General features: G+C 35.7%; 2 protein-coding genes across 6 annotated transcripts in view; one reads left to right on the forward strand and one right to left on the reverse strand.

Annotated features, from left to right (window-relative positions):
• The first annotated feature begins 1,399 nt into the window (after positions 1-1,399).
• On the forward strand, positions 1,400-4,940 carry LOC108778285 (uncharacterized). Its single transcript, XM_083287331.1, is given in 8 exon segments — positions 1,400-2,080; positions 2,083-2,104; positions 2,151-2,154; positions 2,197-2,391; positions 2,733-2,801; positions 2,804-2,897; positions 2,978-3,117; positions 4,769-4,940. Coding segments are annotated over 8 exon segments (807 nt in total). The 5' UTR covers positions 1,400-1,950; the 3' UTR covers positions 4,922-4,940.
• A 4,478-nt stretch (positions 4,941-9,418) lies between these two features.
• Positions 9,419-18,338, reverse strand: part of gish (casein kinase I gish) — a 36,777-nt gene continuing 27,857 nt past the window's right edge. Inside the window, exons 2-11 of one of the 5 annotated variants that reach the window (XM_018545436.1) lie at positions 18,243-18,283; positions 18,085-18,154; positions 16,741-16,889; positions 16,183-16,417; positions 15,398-15,717; positions 13,928-14,008; positions 13,534-13,605; positions 12,640-12,765; positions 11,591-11,697; positions 10,971-11,221 (exon numbers count right to left, since the gene is read on the reverse strand). In XM_018545436.1, the coding sequence (XP_018400938.1) occupies positions 11,035-11,221; positions 11,591-11,697; positions 12,640-12,765; positions 13,534-13,605; positions 13,928-14,008; positions 15,398-15,717; positions 16,183-16,417; positions 16,741-16,889; positions 18,085-18,154; positions 18,243-18,283 (1,388 nt within the window). In that variant the 3' untranslated portion in view covers positions 10,971-11,034. Of the gene's footprint in view, positions 10,197-10,963; positions 11,222-11,590; positions 11,698-12,639; positions 12,766-13,533; positions 13,606-13,927; positions 14,009-14,626; positions 14,789-15,397; positions 15,718-16,182; positions 16,418-16,740; positions 16,890-18,084; positions 18,155-18,242; positions 18,284-18,338 lie in introns of those variants that run through there. The other 4 variants (XM_018545434.1, XM_018545433.1, XM_018545431.1 and 1 more) reach the window with 4 other exon arrangements.

The raw sequence follows: 18,338 nt of genomic DNA on the forward strand, positions 1-18,338 counted from the left end.
ATTAGTACAAAATGTTACAGGTAATTTATTTTTTATTTTTTAGTGAAAAAAATTTTAAATAATTATTATAAAAAAAAAGATTTATAACATACTATCTTTTTTAACATATCTTTTATATATCTAGATTTTTAACATATCTTTTTTTTCATAATCTGTCTACACTAAATATTATAATATTATAATATTTAGTGTAGACAGGTTATGAGGCACGTATTTACATCAGTCACCATTACCTATAATTACCTCTTATTTAGGTTAGTAAGCTGATACTCATTACTGCGCACGTCGAGTTATTTCTACCCACCTCTCTGACATGAGTTAAGAAAGTTAACTCTAGAGTTAATCCTGTCGAATTTCTGAACGGCTTACTCTGAACATACTTCCGGTCATATTCGAGTTTCTGAACGCTATAGAGTTAACTCTAGTTAACTCTTAGTTAAAGAGTAAACTTTATGAACGCAGCCAAGGTGAACCATTCCGGTGGATGCGCAGTGGATTGAGAGGAGTGGGGGTCAAGGTCCGTGGATTGGCGCCAATCCACGGACCTTGGTGGGGGTATGTCAGCCGACCAAAGTTTGGGCAGAGACAGGAAGTAAGATATAAGGAGACTCCACTCCGTAAAATAAAAGTGGACCCATTTTAGGTTTCGAGTTCAGCTTCCGATTCTGATGAGTGCGAGTAAGAGAAATGATCATTTCTCTTACTCGCACTCATTATGCGCAGCACTACTAAATTCACGAGCGCTGCGAGTGTCGAGAATCGGAAACGGAACTCGAAACCTAAAATGGATTCATGTCTTGTAGACTGGCGAGACCGAGTGGAGTCTCCTTATATCTTCCTTCATGTATAGACCTTTTCATAGTTCGAAATGCGCAGACGCGAACATGGGGGGATCGACCAAGTCCGGGAAAGTCAAAAGTTTCGTACAGTTTTGTACGCTTTACATTATGGCTTCATCATTTCCATTCGTAAAAGCAAATATTTTCTCTCTTGATGTTCCTGGTGCTATGTTAATTTATAATTCAGTTCAAGAACACAGCGTAGAGCAATTAAAAAGATGGTTGAAATGTAGGAAGTAAAAAACAAACGAAAAAAAATGCGAATTAGTTGAGAGATTATTTATTAGTCTTTTATATTTTTAATACGTCCTATAAAACAATATGATTATATATTATTTTAAATAAAATTTTTCTACGATTTAGAGTAAACATATACCTTCAGAAAAAAATAAAAATAAATGATAAAAAAAATTTCTATTATTCATTTTCTCACTTTTCTTTTATTTTTTAGTAAAGGAATAGGGTTCGGGTACTCGTCAGATGGTCCACTTTCCCCATGGAAATGCAACGAACATATATACGTGTCTTTTTTAACATATTTAATGTTGTTAAACGGAGTAGGACGACCACATGCTCTCACCCATATACTGCATTTATTGCATTTAACACAATTTTTCGTGTGATTTTTTAATTGCTTTGTTTCGACATTACCCTTTCTAAATGACAGGCATGGTTTGGGAAATGAGATAAAATAATAATTATCAGTTTTAAAAACTTTTTAAGCGTGTGTCACTTTCGCATAAACCATAACAGCAACGTTTTGTTGTTCCTTTTCTATCATTTGTGCTTGCCATAATTAAGAAAACTTTTTTTTTAATAGTAATCGATCTTTTCACGTGGATTTTTACGAAAAGTGTACGAAAGTCCTCCAGGTGAGGCTAGGTTTGTTTGCGCAGGCGCACAATTTTTTGCTTGCGATGAAAAGGTCTATTATGAGTATTGTGTGATTTTTTTTACTCCTGTGTGTACACGATGTATTCATCAAAGAATCATAAATGCTGCGCAGTTTCAACTTTCCGTATGCAATTGCGATGAATTCGGGCTTCGCAAACCTAAATGATATCTTGTCTAGTTGTCTGGCATACGAAAAAGTGAAGACTTGGAGTCAACGATGGAGCAGATGGAGCTTGACCAGTTGGAGCAATCTGCAAAACAGCTAAACGCACTCAACAAATTCCCGATCGGTGCGATCTCGCTGAACGAGCTTAGACCTATTCAAGAGAAAATCTATAGGAGTCTACGAAGTCGATGATGCCTCTGAATAGGTTATTAATGTTTAAAGAACAGTACAAGTATACGTCGTTGACGTAGGCGCGCCTGTTTGCACAGTTTTCTAAACTCGGAAATCTCATTCTAGAATCACTTGCGTTTTATGATTACAGAGTATGTCGATGACAGACACAACGAGAACCAGGATAAAGTCGAAGACACTCTGCAGAATGTCATAACCAACACACTTCTAAATGCCAAGGCTGTTAAGTTGTGCCTTCACAGCACCATTATTCTCTCAATTCTCAGTAACAAGGCACTGCGGAGGACCAAAAGTGAAAAAGTGAGAAGTAAATTTATGTTTTAAAGGATACGATCAATATAATGCTACACATGCTTTAAAACATTCTTTGATTCGTAAAATTGTTTCAAAATAATTTTAGTCAGATTTTGATAGTATACTTTTAGATGTGAATTGAAATGCCATATGTAAAGAGATATGAAATAATTTTGCTTGCTGTTAGGAAACTCAACACCTATATGAGTAAACTTTTCATTCAATAACAATTGGCCTGTTCTTTTTGGCTGAACTTTTGCACAAGTTCATCTGTTTTCCTTTTCTCTTCTTCTAGAGAGAAAAGGAAAAAAGATGAACTAGTACAAAAGTTCAGTCAAAAAGAATAGACTTATTATAATATTATAGTCATTCAGAAGGCTATCGAGAAAGCGTCTCAAGTACAATTAAATTTGAAAGTGTCAAATATCAGAAGGTGCTATTCGAATACAAAAAATTTCTCAAAGAACAGGAACAGCTACAAAGTAAAAGATTGCAGAAAACAAATCCCGGGATCATTGATTGAATAAAGATGCGCGAAATTCGTGTCTCACGAAATATTTTTGTATTTAAAATCTTTATTTTCTCTTTTCAGAACTAAAACACGAAATGGAGAGAATCATACGAAAAATAAACATATTAAAGAAACTCATTAGAAACTTCATAGCTGTGTCTGGTCACATGCTGATAAAAGAGCAGATACTACTGGAGACGTTGGAAAATCACAGAAAATTGGTAAACATCGAAACGATAGTGAAAATGTCGCAAAGTAACGAAGAGAGAGAGAGAAAGAGAGACAGATAATGAATAAAAGAAAGCTTGAGGAGGAAGTACGCAGGAACTTTCATTAAGAACTTTTTTCTCATTTTCTTACTGGCTAAGCGCAATAGACACAACACATATTTACAAGAATAAGCTTCCACGCAAATCCAATATCTTTTTCTCGTTTCTTTTTCCCCATCTTTTGTTTTTTTTTTTTTTTGTCAAATTATTTAAAGCGCCTATTAAAGTGCCTTGTCAGACGATTTCGTATAATCATTAAACAAAGCATAATCAGTAATGTAATATAAGTTAAAAATTATGATAGCAATCACAGCTTACGTATATATAATAAAATCTTTGCTATAGGGGGAGAGAGATATACATATCCATTTCGTTAGAATCGGTACAATTGAGAGACTTTCGTTTTTTTCGCGTATAATTATAATTTGCGTTATATTATTATATAATAATAATAATAATAATAATCACTGCATATTAAAATGCAAATGTAAGACAATCGGTTTCTTTTTTCGTGGTCCGATGTATATAATATATATCATTCAGTCTCGTTATGTCTATTTTTTTTTATGTAAACCACTCTCCTCGCTTCCACAATCACACACCCATATGCACACATATATGGGCGTGTGTAAACACATAATTCTCACTATGATAGTACTAAAACAATTTAATCGCTATATACAAGTTTGCTCGGTTTCAGATATATCAGTTCAAAAGGCGAGTGGAAAGAAAACGAATCCACTTGAAGGGAACGGCGTTGAATTTCGTTAAAGAACATGATATTGATGAGTGTAGGATATAGATCAACTTTTTACACTGTTTCGACAAAAAATCGCGGAATAACGCAATTTCACAAAATGTGCAGAGTATTTCAACAAATCCGCACCTATACAAATATATCGTCATTTCGTTCTCGTTAACTTTCTTGTAAAGAACACATTTGTTCTCAATGTCTCAATGACACGTTATGTCAATTACATAATAAAAAAAAAATTATGATGATGCTCTGTCTAGTTTCGTATAATATCGTAATAAAAATTGCATTTTTACTACGATGTACTGTTATATGTAAACAGATCGAAATAAACACACGTTTTACGCGTACATTATTAATTTATCCTTTTTTCCTTAATTTTTTCCCCGTGTGTCTGTAGAAACGACACAGTTCACGACACAAATCCACACGCACGACCGTTCCTCTGTTTAATTATACTATCAATTACGTTTCATAAATCTCGCGTTTAGTAAAATATCGAACACGGACACGCGTTCGCACACTCGCAGGCGATCTTAAAACGGCGATTTCTTATTATCATAGTGATTTCTTATCAGCGATTTTATTGTTCAACAATTCGTCCATTAAAACAGTACGAACATATAGTAAGTCAAAAAAGTATACATACAAGTCTCACTACGGAGAAACTATAGTGCTGATTAACTTAATCTCAAGAATCTCCCATCACATCGCCGAATCGACGTATTAATGTAACTAAACGATCACAACACAGAGGGGAATCGCACGATCATCCGATATCTCTTTCTCTCAAAGTTATGCTTTACATAACAAGATAATTAATTACGCAGCCTCATTTTTTGTCCACAGATACGCACGATCGTTTATCATTGTATATGTTGCTCTTCGACCAATGAGCCGTGGAATGAAAAACACCGAGGATATATCGATCCTGGCCCGATTTTTTTACTCGTACCAATTTACAAATGTACAAAAAAGAAGAAAAGGAAAAGTATCTCTTGAGCGGGGATGGTCTCTTTTGGATTACAACAAGCCTTAATTCCCATTCTATGTATGCAACAATCGCTCTTCTCTCCGTGTAAAGTACGTATCTAGGGGAACTGGAAAAATGTGTAAGTTTTGTGTACGTATGTCGTGTCAATTGCATGTGTATGTTTACAATATCCGAGGAGACCAGGATTTGCTCACAACCATACTTAACCAGCAGTCAGTCATGTTATGTATATTAAAAATCGTGACTTTGCGCGCGTGCGCACGCTTTGAAAAATCGGCTAGAAAACTATGAGCTAAACGTCCTTACGCAACATGGTTGCACAGCGGGATTTATTATAATTACGCCAACACGGATTCCCCGGTGGCAGGACAGTGATATAAATATCTGAGACTTTCTCTCTTGTTTTTCTCTATGTTGTGCCTATATGGACCTCGCGTACGCACGCGCACGCTCGTGCTCTCATCTGATCAGATATCAGCTGATCGAAAATTACAATCATATGTGCCGCTCGCTATTGGATTTATCGCACGAACAAATTTTATTCGCAAGGACGATTCGCGTAAGCACACGTGATCCGCGTATGCAACAATTGCAGTCTAGAATATTATGTACAAGTACGGGAATACCGCGGCGGATACGACTCGCACTAAGCTGCGCCGGGAGGAAAGCGTCCCGGAGTAACGTCTCTTCCAGTCTCTTCTCGATTCGTTCTCTTTCCACGCACGCGTATCATCCAGTATCAGGCATTCATCGGATCACTCATTCTCTTTCTGCGTCCACTGATATAAATGTAGAACGACTGATTGTTTCGACGGTCGCTCGCTAATTGCGTTTTAAGCTTACAAAAGAAAGGAACGATGCTCTCGCGGTATGTCGATAGTAGGAAGATACAGATAATTAGAGAAGAAGAGGGAGAGAATGAAAGATAAAAATTCATAGAGTAACTTATCATCTCCTTGTTTTCAAGCGTATTATTTTTCAAGATGTTTGACGGAGTTCTCTCCCTCTCTTCTGTCTCTCGTTTGCCTTTTATCGTATGAGAGCACGCACGGTCGAGTATACACTACGGCACAAATATGCAATAGTTTCGTAAGTACATAGGTTTCCTGTTGTCGGACGTGCTTGCCGAGAAGTACTTAAGATATTCAATGTGGATACAACGTGGTGTACAGGCATGTTACATAGTACGTATGAGCATATACATCTTGGGAGCGGTATGAAGTCATTGGCCAGACTAGCGTGTAGGTGTGGACATTGGACGTAACACATGTTTCTTCATACTCGCCACCTCCGTGTTTCTACTCCTCACTCGATCTCTATACCATTCACCGTGTTCCTGCAAAAAGAAACAGACTTGAGTTAACTATACCTTTGAGCAAACAAATAATAGATACTAGTCTAACGGGAAATGTTTTCTCTGGGAAATTCTGAAAATGGAAAGACTGAGTTGTTAACATTTCGTAGAAACTTTTGCGAATGTTTAAAAAAAATTATGCTTAAATTTCCGATTTCTTCTTAATATCAAACAATAAGTTTGCAAATCTTTTCTGAATTTTTTACTGGTTCTAATATATTTATATTTTAAGAAATATTATAAATCCATATAATTTTTGTATTTAAAGCGAGAAAATTTTATTCAAAGTCGAATTTAAGTGAGCAATTACAAAATAATATCTCTCTCTCATTAATAAGTAATCACAATCAAATATCCTTACTTACTTGTTTAATCAATATGACTGTTGAGATCCTTGTTGTGTTCTCCAAATTTTTGTACGTATTTTCTGATTTGTCTCTTGGTCGTTTAAATGTTTCGTCGCGAGCCATTAGCAGAAAATCGCACGTCTCACTTCGTGTTAATCCCTAGAAATGCCTCGCGACGGTAAGGTTCTCCTCATCATGAAAAATAGTGGATTAAATATGTTTGCAACAGAGAGAATTTGTTACAAAGTGAATTTTTACGTTATGGCATGTATTCGATGATTCATTTCTTCCGTTTCGTATTTAGATCAATTTGTCTCGAAAATCACATAAATTTAGTTTTAATTTTTATTATTGATTGCGATGACGTAGGTTTTTATATCATGAACACTGAAATAGAATCAAGCGTGGACACGTCGTTGATTTTTTCCTTTCTCTCATTTGTTCGTTAATTTCCTTTTTAATAATCGAAAACGCGCATGGATGAAGAAACAAGAACTGTCCACGAACGTCGCACTCTTTTCGCAGAGGAGATAATTCGTATCGAAAGAAATGCTTTTCTTTTCTGTTTCTTTTATCGTTTTTTTTTTCTTTCTTTTCCCTTTTTTTTAATCGATACACACTGGTGGTGGAACACGAATTTGACTGCAATGTCACATAATTTCGGCTATGTCACATAATTTCCTCGCATTTACGCATTACTAAATTTTCATTATATACGCTATAGAGTCTACAGACAGAAAAAACCTTACTTCATCGATATGTTATGTAAAATGTAATTGTTTCAATTGTTCATCGCGATAGATCACTTTCTCACATGATAATTTCATTTTGGAAGGCATGAAACCGAATTCTATGATATTGCTTTGAAAAATGTAGCACGGAAATTGTGTGCGAATTCTCTGTGTGATTTACGTCACCGTTATTTAAAAAGTACGGGTGTACGCGAGTGGATAGAAAATTATCATAAATAAAACGCGAACGATATCATGATCGTATCGAGCTATTCACAAAAAGATATTTCGCATTTCAAGAAACTTGTAGCAAAACTTCCTTAATATATATTAATTACGATTCATATAGTGATGATAGAACTATCGTGCATTTATGATCCCCGTGTAGAAAAAATAGGCAGTGTACATACACATATCAAAGAAATTATTTCGACAATTAACGTATTGGGAGTTTAGATTTTAGTATGGATTTTTATATATGGATACGATTTTCAGTTATCTCGATAGCGCTTATTAATAACGCTAATGCTAATGTTGTTCTTTCACACACACCTCCTATAATATATAATTCAAAATTAAAGTTGTATAAAAATTATTTACTATATACGGAAGGCTCGTATATACTACATATACCCTAATATAAATATTTCAATGTATTATAATCATTCTGTATCACTTGGACGGTGGATTAAAAAAAATCGAAATAAGAAAGTTCTAATAAAATCAGGAGAGCGCAAACTTTCACTTTACACAATGCATAGCACTATATGTTCTCACGATTCATTCAACACATGATTTATAATTTTTATACTTGAGGGCAAAATAAAAGCACTTATTTACAGATATACCCAATGTCTTTTTCAATTCCATCTCTGCGGTCAAATATATGTGTAATCGTCGTTTTTTTATTCTTTTTCAGTTTCATGCCTTTCAAGAAGATTATAATCGGATTTCGTGACAATCGAAATCACAATTATAATAAATTAAGGAACACGCTATGCTCGCTTATTCTGCAGGACTGTGAATATAATGAGATCTGCGGTAAGTTCAATTCGTTATAATTCACAGTTATACATGCGATCGCACGACGAGTCGCCAACGTGTATTCATCGCACAACGCGGCGGTGTATTAAAAAGCGTCCCCGTGTTTCAAGAAGAGAGTCATAGGCACAACAAACAAGTTCTCTCAACATCGGTACGTCAATTCCTTCTTACTCCTATGTAATGCAGATGTGATTCAGTTGGTTTCTCGATACTGAAACGTCATGGCCGTCGTCATGGCCGACGACCGTTCTCAGTCAACAGCGACGTGTCAATATATTGATGACATCGATAACAACGTAATTGATAAACGCGATGGTGATAATGACAATGGAAATGACGATCATGACCAACGATGATGACAATGATGATAAAGATGATCAACATAATAATAATATCAATAATAATAATGAAATAAAATAAAATAATGAAGAATAATCATAATAATAATAATAATCGTAGTACCTAGTAGTAGTAATGGTAGCAGTAGTAAATAGTAATAGTAGTGGGTAATGGGCAGCAACAAGATGAAATGTAATCATGACAATAGTAGCAATAATCTAATAGCATGAGGTCACTTTTCTTGGCTAAACGAGAGGATTTATTCAGTAAGTAGGTAAGTGGATTCGCTAACGTCTTAACTTCTATCAGTAGCTCAAGGCCACAAGGAATATTCATCAGCCTGTTTGTAAAAATGAGGGAAGAGTGTAAATTAAACGAAACTACACGATACATACGAGGCGCATCTAAAAAGATGAATATCGGTGGCTAGAAATTCATTGATCTTAGTGACATGGAAATTTAATCATCAAATAATTGCATTTATCAATCATGAAGATGAGAAAATTACGTCTCGTCGAATGAACATGTGAAAACATGCAAAAATTTCATTTTATATTGCACTAACTTTGCTCATCACAATATTTACTTTGAAAATATATTACAATAGATATATCCTGAAATCTTATTTCAGCGCTTAATTTAAGATCAAATTAATTAAATTTTCATCGAGCAAAATTCCATATAGTCGCACTATATCCTTATTAACCAATTTCCATCTGTCTAGATGTACTCTGTTTAAAAAAATGAGTCAAGGAAAAAGAAATTTCTGGTAGCTTCAGATAAAGTTCAGTGAATGTCCGGCATCAATGTATCAGGTTCTCTGAATAGAGTTTTAAGTAAAACCGATAATTGACCGCGCTTTCATCGTAACACATAACCAAGACAATTCTGATCGCAATGGTACTGATATTACTACAGAATTTCACTACACTAAGGAGCGAGTGCCTGAACCGTCGTCAGCGAGTCCGCTTATTTATCGAAGAGATCAGCTCGATTGGCCAGAGGAAAAGCAGCTTCATTCTCTCGATCTCGACTTTGTCGCGCAACCGTCCAATTAATAATAATAGCGGCGATGTAGAATGATTGTGTGATAGTGTTGATGACAATGATGATTCAGTTCGACAGTGGCGGCGGCGTCGGCGTCGGCGTCATCGTGACAGTGGTGTGCAGCACCGAGTCCCGTGACGCGGATCGGCTGCCGACGCGTAGCAGAGTGACGGCTTCTCTCTCAGGATCAGCGCTGCCTGTGATACCACCCATTGTACCTGCGCCTACACGTACTCCCGTTCCCGCGCCGCGCTTGCCAGTCCTTGACGTTGTGGCGACGACTTCCACGGTCTCGTCGGCACTATTACCCGCGCACTGCACCGCCCCCCCGAGACCAACGGTAACGGACAGTCATTTCTGTCTTCCACTTTTCTTCTTCTTGCGCTTGAAGAAGCAACAGCATCTGGAAATGAAGCAAACACTAATAGGACTTAGAGTCGTCTCCTTGGCAGTGTCTTTCGTTGATCAACACATCGAGCATGCAGCAGAAGGAAAATAATTACATTCGACATATCGAGCAATCACGCAATACGAGAGAAAGAAATTTGTCAATCTCTCAATAAGATACTAGATAAAATTATCTAATTACATATAAATATAGTTATTTGTTATGATAATTAATCATGCAGTTATTATTCGATATTATCAAAACTCATAGAGGAATAATAAGGAAATAGGAACAACAGAAAAGAGTAGAGAATACGGGTAAACAAAAAAATATAGACATTTAATTATAATTGCACCAAATATTGTATAAAAAGAAATACATTGTTTTGATATTATTAGTACAATATAATTGAAAAGATGGAGCATACGATTTGCTTAAGTCAAATTATCTAAATTATGCATAAATAAATAAATAAAATTCTTTCTCTCTGATTATATCTATGCTGTTTGACATAATATATTAACGATGTAACAGTCAAGTCTCTCCGTATGAGATAACATAATAAAAATATTTAAATGTAATACAAAGAAACATTTATTTTGTTTCACGATAAAGATAAATAATTATCTCTAAACTATTTAATCAAATCTTGCCCCTATCTTATATAGCTATATTGTAAACACGATTTCTATTATGAGAACAAATAACGAAACTTGAATACTACATTACTATTATATTTTTGTTCTTAGGTAAAAGTATTAGCATAAATACGTTCACCCCATTATAATTTTATATTTTATTCGTGGCACTGATTTTCTTGTCATTATCAGTCTAGAAATAAAATTTCTATAACAATTAAGCTTAATAACATTTAACGAATATTATATTTTCTTCTTATATTGCGAAACAAAAAATCTTGAACTGACCATTTCAATTGGTGTAACAAACCTAGTTCGGGAATGAGGGTAGGATAAGTACTGGAAATATATGCTTGTAAAGATCGGAACAATAACTTTCCACATCGAGGACAACATTTCCGTTTTAGTGAAATTACTTTTCTGAAAATAACATATACACACACATGCATGACTTAGATCGCTCATCTATAATAATTTAATTTAATCTAAACTTTTATATCTTTAACAAGCTACTATTATTTTTATTCTGACTTTAATATTTACTTCAACAGTCGAGGATTATACTAAGGCTTCTCTTATATATATAAGTATTTCTTATATATATGGTATATATATATATTTTTTTTTTTACTAATATCTCTTATATATATATTTTACTAAAATTTTTAATAAAATTTTAATAAAATTTTAGAATACTGCACAATAAATGCAATAATAAATGAAAAAAAAACACTCGCGGAAAAGTACAGAGAGAGACGAAGAAATACAATAAAACAAACTGCTACTAACTTGGTTTCGTCGATCATGTCCACTTCCTGAGGCGCTGTGATTGGTGTATTAGAGTGACCAGCGGTAGGATCATCGTTAGCCAATTCTCCATTAGTTGACGATACCACCTGAACACATCGTGTAACATTATTGCAAAGATTGGTAAGAAAACATACACGTTTTATATTAAGGGGTTTTTACGTAACTATATTGATTCTCTTGTTTTGGATACTGGATATGAAGAGATTTGAAAAGAATCCTTTTTGCATTCTAGTTGGATTTAAAGTGATATATACACTGAAAATCGATTTGTTTCAAATCTACTTGCAAATTACATAAAGAACCAAGTAGGATCTTACGTGACAAAAGGGTAAGAGAAGTGAAAATTTAATATAAGACAAAACTAGTAAACTACTACTGATACATAGATTTAAAGCAATATACTAAAGAAATAAAAAGAAGCGTAAGTAATAAATTCTGATCTTCCTCAAAAAGTCATACGGTTCGTACGTGATGATGATACTTTTTATTATTGCAAGTGCATGGGAAGACAAGTGATCGTACTAATACCGGATTAGTATCTCATATCCAATCAAAAAAAGAAGGTAAGTCTCACAATCGACACAAAGACAACATGCCGCAAGTCAAATTGCACAGACTTCTAACTGACCATAATCCAGTGGTGCTTTGTCTAGAAATAGAGCGAACAGTTTACTCCTGATAAATTGAGACATCCCATATACGTCGACATTATGAGAATGAAAGACGAGAAAGATGATAGTTAGGGAAGAACAATGAATAATTTCGTTTTTAATCGATCTTTCCATATACACGAGTCTATATAGTTTTTAAGTTTTATGCAAAGAAAAAAAGAAAGTACAAGATAATATTTAATGTAAATTTAAAGTTTTAATGTTGCGTCGCTAAAAAAAAAATAGCGTTTTCATCGCGGGATTACAAGTGAATCGGCAGAAAATAAACGAGAAGATGCAAAAAAATCGAGAAAAAGGGAGAAGCTTCTGGAAGTCGAGAGAATGGCACGAGAGAGGAAGATGCGCAGGTAAACTCACCTGTACAGAACCATGCCTGTCAGCAGGTGTCAATGTACCACCGGCTCCTGATTGCTTCACAGTATCTGGCCACGTGGCTCCCACCCCCTTACCGCCCCCACCTCCCACCCCTCCACCTGCCACATCCTGAAGGAACAAGCATGACAATTTCGCAGTTGCATCGCGTTAAACAATGTCCGCGAATAAACGTGAAGGACAGTAGAAAAAAAAAGATGTTGAGGAAAGATCCGGAAAGGAAATCTTTTAGGATGTACAGCATGGTGATCTGCGATGATAAACGCGCATTAATAAGATTCACCTAATCCGATATTAATCTCTATATTAGAGGGATGAAAACGCGGTTCGTTCCCTAATGATAAATGAGATAAATGAGTACATAATAATCTACGCGTTAAATATTTTTATACGTTTCATTCCGATGAACTATAAGGAAAAATACAATAAATTTCCTGGCTCTAGCTTATTACAAGCCGATGAGCTACTTAAGCAACCACGGCGAAATTACTTCTTCATGCATAAATTTATCGCTATCGCAAGTTTCTGAACGTATATCTATAATTGAACGTATTGTCTCGCATGTCTACACGACTTCCCTACGGTCTATCATTTATGTTTAGTCACTTTAATAATACTGATGCACGAAAAAAAATTCATTACAGTTATCAGTCTGTTAATCGACTATTGATCTAAAAGATGCGAGTTCACTCTCCACGATTGTTAAATCTCACCTCACGCGACCTTGTTTTATGATCAGTAAAACATTAACAACATTATAAAATGTGACCGCGGGTATCTTTCCGACTACGCACATTTATCTCGTTGCTGTTTTGCTGATAAGATAAAGAATGCATGAAGAAGTCGATTCATCGAACGTAACCTATAAAATTGGCTTACATATCGGCCTTGCAATTCGAAGCGAACCTCATCCATCATGAGGATCACATCCTCCTCGAAATCATCGTACTCCTACAAATTGATGTCATCATATTCGCTTTGAATTACACGCTCGGAGAAACCAGCATATATACATGTCGGTTTCTGACTTAATAAATTAATATCGGTGCGTCGATACCTTCGAAAGATTTGTTCGTTTGATCTACATCTTTATCATGAGATAAACAAGAATTCTGAATCAAGGTCGTTGTTAAAACTCTGTTTTCGGTTCTTTCGCTACTGAGGCGTGTATCCATGCGGTTAACTCGAATAACAAATGGGCTACACACGTCCATGCTTTTGGCTTAGAGAGAAGAAAAGAAAAGGTAGAAAAACAGAAGAAAACATGGAATACCTTGTAAGCGGCGGGATGCCGATCGCGATTTGGTGATACGACGATCTCCTGGCCAGTTTGAAGGGATCCGACGGGCGTCGACTGTAATGAGAGAGAAAACGTTTGCTTGATATATACATATATAATGAATGAAAGTTTGTAATGAGCGCTGTTATCGCGCGTTTCTACGTATTTCACGAGGTATATAGATAACATACTTGGAGCTGGAAAGCGGATAGACAGACAGACAGACTTATTGACGGACTGTGCACTTTAATTTACGCTTAACAGAAGACCTGTGACATCACAATCACGTTAGATCCCTGTATACGTAAGGCCAGTTGGCCGTGACAAATGATAATTAAAATTAGACATTCTCAAGGAAGAGATTGACATCGTTTAGACAACTTCTGATTGGTCCATATTTTTCAGAACTTACTTAAGATAGAATGAGATGAGTATGGATATCTCATTCTATCTCATGCATAATTTATCTGATTCTATCTTTAGCAGGTCCTGAGAAATATAACGGACTAAACTTATGGTGTTCAATCTCTTATTTGAGGATCTTTAGTTAGAATATTGTAACAACGCAGAGGTGTACTTTATGACATTTAAGAATTATATATATTGCAGTTTGCAAAGATATTGAAACTCAATTACTCAGCCGCAATTATCTAAGATATTGTCACTGCTCGTAAGCCACCACCAACCTTGTCGGACTTAGTTTTGCCGATATGCGAGGGGACCGCCATCCGCAGTGCTCTCAGATTCTCGAAGTCGGATGGCTAGAGATAGTGCATTGAGAGATAAGGCAGCATGCAAACGTTAAAATCAAATTTGAAACTGCTCTTCGGTACTGCATAGCTCTATGTTGCGGGTCTGTTGGAATATAGGCGGGCGATTTACTTACCCAATTGTCAGAGTCTTACCTCGACAAGTTATTATTCAGAAAATTGATTGATAAAAAAAAATTACATACACTCGAAGATTTCAATTTAGAAAATAGAAGCAATTGGAAGCAACAGAATCCTTTTTCGAAAAAAAGAAATAATCGAAAAGAATTGAACTTTGCACCGTCAAATCGTTTGCAAATAATATTGCTATCATTTTTACTGTATTTATATTTCAAAGATCAGAATAACACTTCATGCTTCGTAAAGCTTTTCTAATTATATAAGACTGTTCATAAATAAATAACACAGATGATAAAATCCTTTTTTCGTTATTGGATAGAAACAAATATATAGATTACGTCAATGCAAGATCATGCTTCAATTGTCGATTCATTTTCTCTTATTAGCTACAACTGTTATCACCGTTGTTCTCCAATATAATAAACGTTAACATGCATACCATTGATGTCATTGTTTTCGTGAATTATCGGATAAAAAATGTATCGAACATGACATTCACCAAAGCTTTTGCAAAAGCTTTTTGCATAACATGAATAAATAGGGTCGAAAATCGTCACGATCATTCGATACGTACCATCGTCTTGCCGGTCCAGTCAAATTCACCGTCATTGACGAAGCCACGTCTCTCATACAGATCGTGGAAGAGCTTCCTCAAGTACTCGTAGTCTGGCGTCTCGAAGAAGTCCAGCCTGCGTACGTAGCGTAGATACGTGGCCATCTCCTCGGGATGGCCGTCGCAGAGCACCTCGATCGGTGTCGCTCGTTTCGTGTCGCCAATCTTTTGATAGCGCTCCTTCAGCGTGTCGGCCTTCAGCCCTTGCCACGGCAGGCTGCCACGCAAGAAGTACATGAACATATGACCCAATGCCTCCAGGTCGTCTCTTCTGCTCTGCTCTGTTTATGGTAAAACATACCTTTCGTATACACTTCACTCAACTTTTAACATTATCCATGTAATAAAAAATTTCATTGCTCACAACATATATTAGAAGATATAGAATTTAAAAAAAGAATTTCAGCAAACGCGTTATAAAAATGATATATTCGCGATGGTCTGATCTTCAGCAGGTACTGCAAAGTTCTGTTAAGCCTTCAGCCTTATTGCTATGGTTATTTATGTATATAATTCCATATTTAAAAGATGATTAAAATTTAAATGATTTTAATTTATATATATTACTTAAAGTCTGAAAGAAAGAGATCCCCCTCCCCCTTCATGGTATCCGCTGAAGATTAAAACATTCACCGCGCTTTCTCCCAGCTAAGAGACGACGGCTTAGCACGTGGCGGTTTATGCAGCACAATGCGCGCGTGCGCACACATACGCACGTATACGAAACAAAAGTAAACGCCCGTTACCTTTGCCAAGATGCGTGTTAATGCTCATGTAACGCGCCGTGCCGGTGAGACTCTTGTGTTCCCGATACGGTATATGCTTGTTCGTTTCCAGGTCTATATACTCTTTGGCTAGTCCAAAATCGATTATGTGAATAACTTTTTCCCGCTTGGTAGTGGATCGTCCTATCAGAAAATTTTCCGGCTTGATGTCGCGGTATATCAAATGCCGACTATGAACATATTCTATCCTATGGAGCTGTTGAAAAAAAGAGACACATTTTGCATATTTTATTTTATCAAACAAAATTATAGGTTTTTATTTTCGCAGTGCATAGAATGTACAATAATATATAGCTTTAGATTTTATTTTTCTGTTTAACTGAAATAGTATAGTTTCTCAAACAAGTCGCTCTGATGGTAAAAAGGAAACTCAGTCTAAGGAGAAATAGCGAATGGCAAACGTTGATGTTCGTCGGGTTTGCCAGATGTCAAATAGTTTGGTGTTTGAGATCGACCTCCAAACTGCGGTTGTTTGAGAGGTAGTTTTGCGGACGAAAGTGTTACGGTAATGCGACTTACGAGCTGTGTGGCAATGTTGAGAACGGTCTTGAGGGTAAACCTCCTCCCGCAGAGGTCGAAGAGGTCCTCGAGGCTTGGACCAAGGAGCTCCATCACCAGAGCGTTGTACTTCCCGCACGGGCCGAAGTAGTACACCTCCGGTATACCCTCTATATGTGTGTTATGAACTATACCGATCGACAAAAGCAGATCACACCCCAGATCACCCCCAAGTGTATGCGCGAAATTATCATAATAGAACATGTAAAACGAAACAAGAGCAGTATTAATGGCTGTAGAACAGGCAGATATAATTCTATGAACGATAGTTCAGTAGTAAACATTTTGTTAACAATAATGTTCAAAATTTTCTAATTCCTCATTTGACGTAGATATGAGAACGCAACGCAAAATGACAAAGAAAAAGTATACAAAGCTTGTACGAAAAAATTTGACATTATACTAAATTGTGATATTTCATGAATATTTTTCATGACTTTGTGAAATAAGTAATACAACTCTCAATGGAATATAACTTAATGTGTTAAGTTTCGGTATGATAAGTTTTTAAATAAATCATTAAGTATTTTTCCCAATGGGAATAATTATAAAGATAATGAATATGGAATAGTACAAAAGTGACTCGCGAAAAACGTCAATGCTGTTGCTCAATATTCGCTATATGTATACTGAAAATTATGAAGTCGCGAGAAATGATGACCTCAATGTTTCTAAAAAAATCGACTCGAATTGGCCGAAGAATTAGCCATTACAAAATAATGCAAAACAACTGGTACCTATATATACATATATATATATATATATATGCAAAAAGCAATACGTTTGTTTCTTCGAGTATGACGCATGAAGTGTACATTTCCGATACAATTTCAACTTGTGACGCTAATTTATGTCGAGCTTTAGTCAAACGTATAGAAATTATATATGTGCACGTGATTGTTTCACTGAGATTTAGCTATTCAAGTTGTATGAAAATTGAAGCATTATAAATTACATATCTCGCATGTCGTACTGCGTCAAATTATGCAAAAGTTCGAACTGCTGCTGGACTATTTTCTCGTAACGTCATCGACGAAAGATTAACGGCACTCTGAAGTATCGAGAACGTTTATTTGAGAGTTATTGATTTATCTTATAGGCGTCATAGAATTAATAAACTACCTTCTACTTCTCCGCCACTCTTTATAAACGTCTTTTATATTTTAGCGCGAATATTTTCTTTCTCTCCAATTGTTTTGTTCAATATATTCTCTAATTTCGCTTTACCTGTATCTGTAAATTTATGTCTTCAATTCATGTCTTATTACGCGAAATCTTGAATGTAACAACGTAAGAGATACTTACCATGTGTACCTAATAATTTGTAAAACCTATATTCTAAATGTAGCTGTGGCGCCTTTGACTTCATTGGTTCCTGCGACAGCAAGCGTAATAAGTGAGGTCGGAAGTGTGCCGAGTTTTTTACGTATTGCAATTACATAAAACGCTCCGTTCTTACTCACCATTTTAATTGCTACGTGCTCATTATTGTACAGGTTCTTCCCTGTAAAGAAAAAGAAAGGTCGACATGAGTATTATAAATGGATAGATAGTGTAGG

This window comes from Cyphomyrmex costatus, unplaced genomic scaffold (genome assembly GCF_001594065.2).
Source record: "Cyphomyrmex costatus isolate MS0001 unplaced genomic scaffold, Ccosl1.0 scaffold5, whole genome shotgun sequence".
In the NCBI taxonomy this organism is placed as follows: Eukaryota; Metazoa; Arthropoda; class Insecta; order Hymenoptera; family Formicidae; genus Cyphomyrmex; species Cyphomyrmex costatus.